At 41.7% G+C, this 516-nt stretch overlaps 1 protein-coding gene across 1 annotated transcript in view; it reads right to left on the bottom strand.

Annotated features, from left to right (window-relative positions):
• Window positions 1-6: 6 nt before the first annotated feature.
• The window catches only part of LOC119587722 (translin-like), a 3,314-nt gene continuing 2,804 nt past the window's right edge, over window positions 7-516 (bottom strand). Inside the window, exon 4 of the mRNA XM_037936404.1 lies at window positions 7-430. Within this exon, the coding sequence (XP_037792332.1) occupies window positions 237-430 (194 nt within the window). The 3' untranslated portion in view covers window positions 7-236. The remainder of the gene's footprint in view (window positions 431-516) is intronic.

The raw sequence follows: 516 nt of genomic DNA, 5'->3' as shown, positions 1-516 counted from the left end.
GACAAACACTATGTCAGAGTAAACAAAACTGACATATTTCTCCAGCAAACATGAATAAAACATGAACTTCAAAGAACCTTTGTTCTACAAAGGAAAATCAATGTCTCTGTAAAAAATTAAAGAACTTTGCAACACACGACACGAGTCTTCTTCGCAAAGTTGCTACGGAGACGATTAAAGTTCATAACGAATTTTTAAAAAATCCTTCGAAAGAAAACGGACAAAGTCAACAGTAATTATCCTGAAGTCTCACTGTCCTGGGGTTTGAGACCTCGGAGGGATAGATTATATACCACCTCCTCAGTCTTCTTCAGAGCATACTTGAGCTCGTCGAATTTCTTGCGTAATTCGTTCTTTGGGAAAAGGAGGGAGTACGCTGCATGCAGATCTCTTAGGAACTGCTGTATCTGGAAGGGCCGTGCGTAATCGCCTGCAATAAGAAAACGTGAAATTTTCAAGAAGAGAAGAGGTTGGGGGTGGGGGAGGGTGGGTGGCACGTGGAAAACCGTACTATCA

Source organism: Penaeus monodon, chromosome 23 (assembly GCF_015228065.2).
Source record: "Penaeus monodon isolate SGIC_2016 chromosome 23, NSTDA_Pmon_1, whole genome shotgun sequence".
Taxonomy (NCBI): domain Eukaryota; kingdom Metazoa; phylum Arthropoda; class Malacostraca; order Decapoda; family Penaeidae; genus Penaeus; species Penaeus monodon.
Note: the sequence above shows the minus strand (reverse complement) of the source record. Positions and strands in the feature narration are given on the sequence as shown.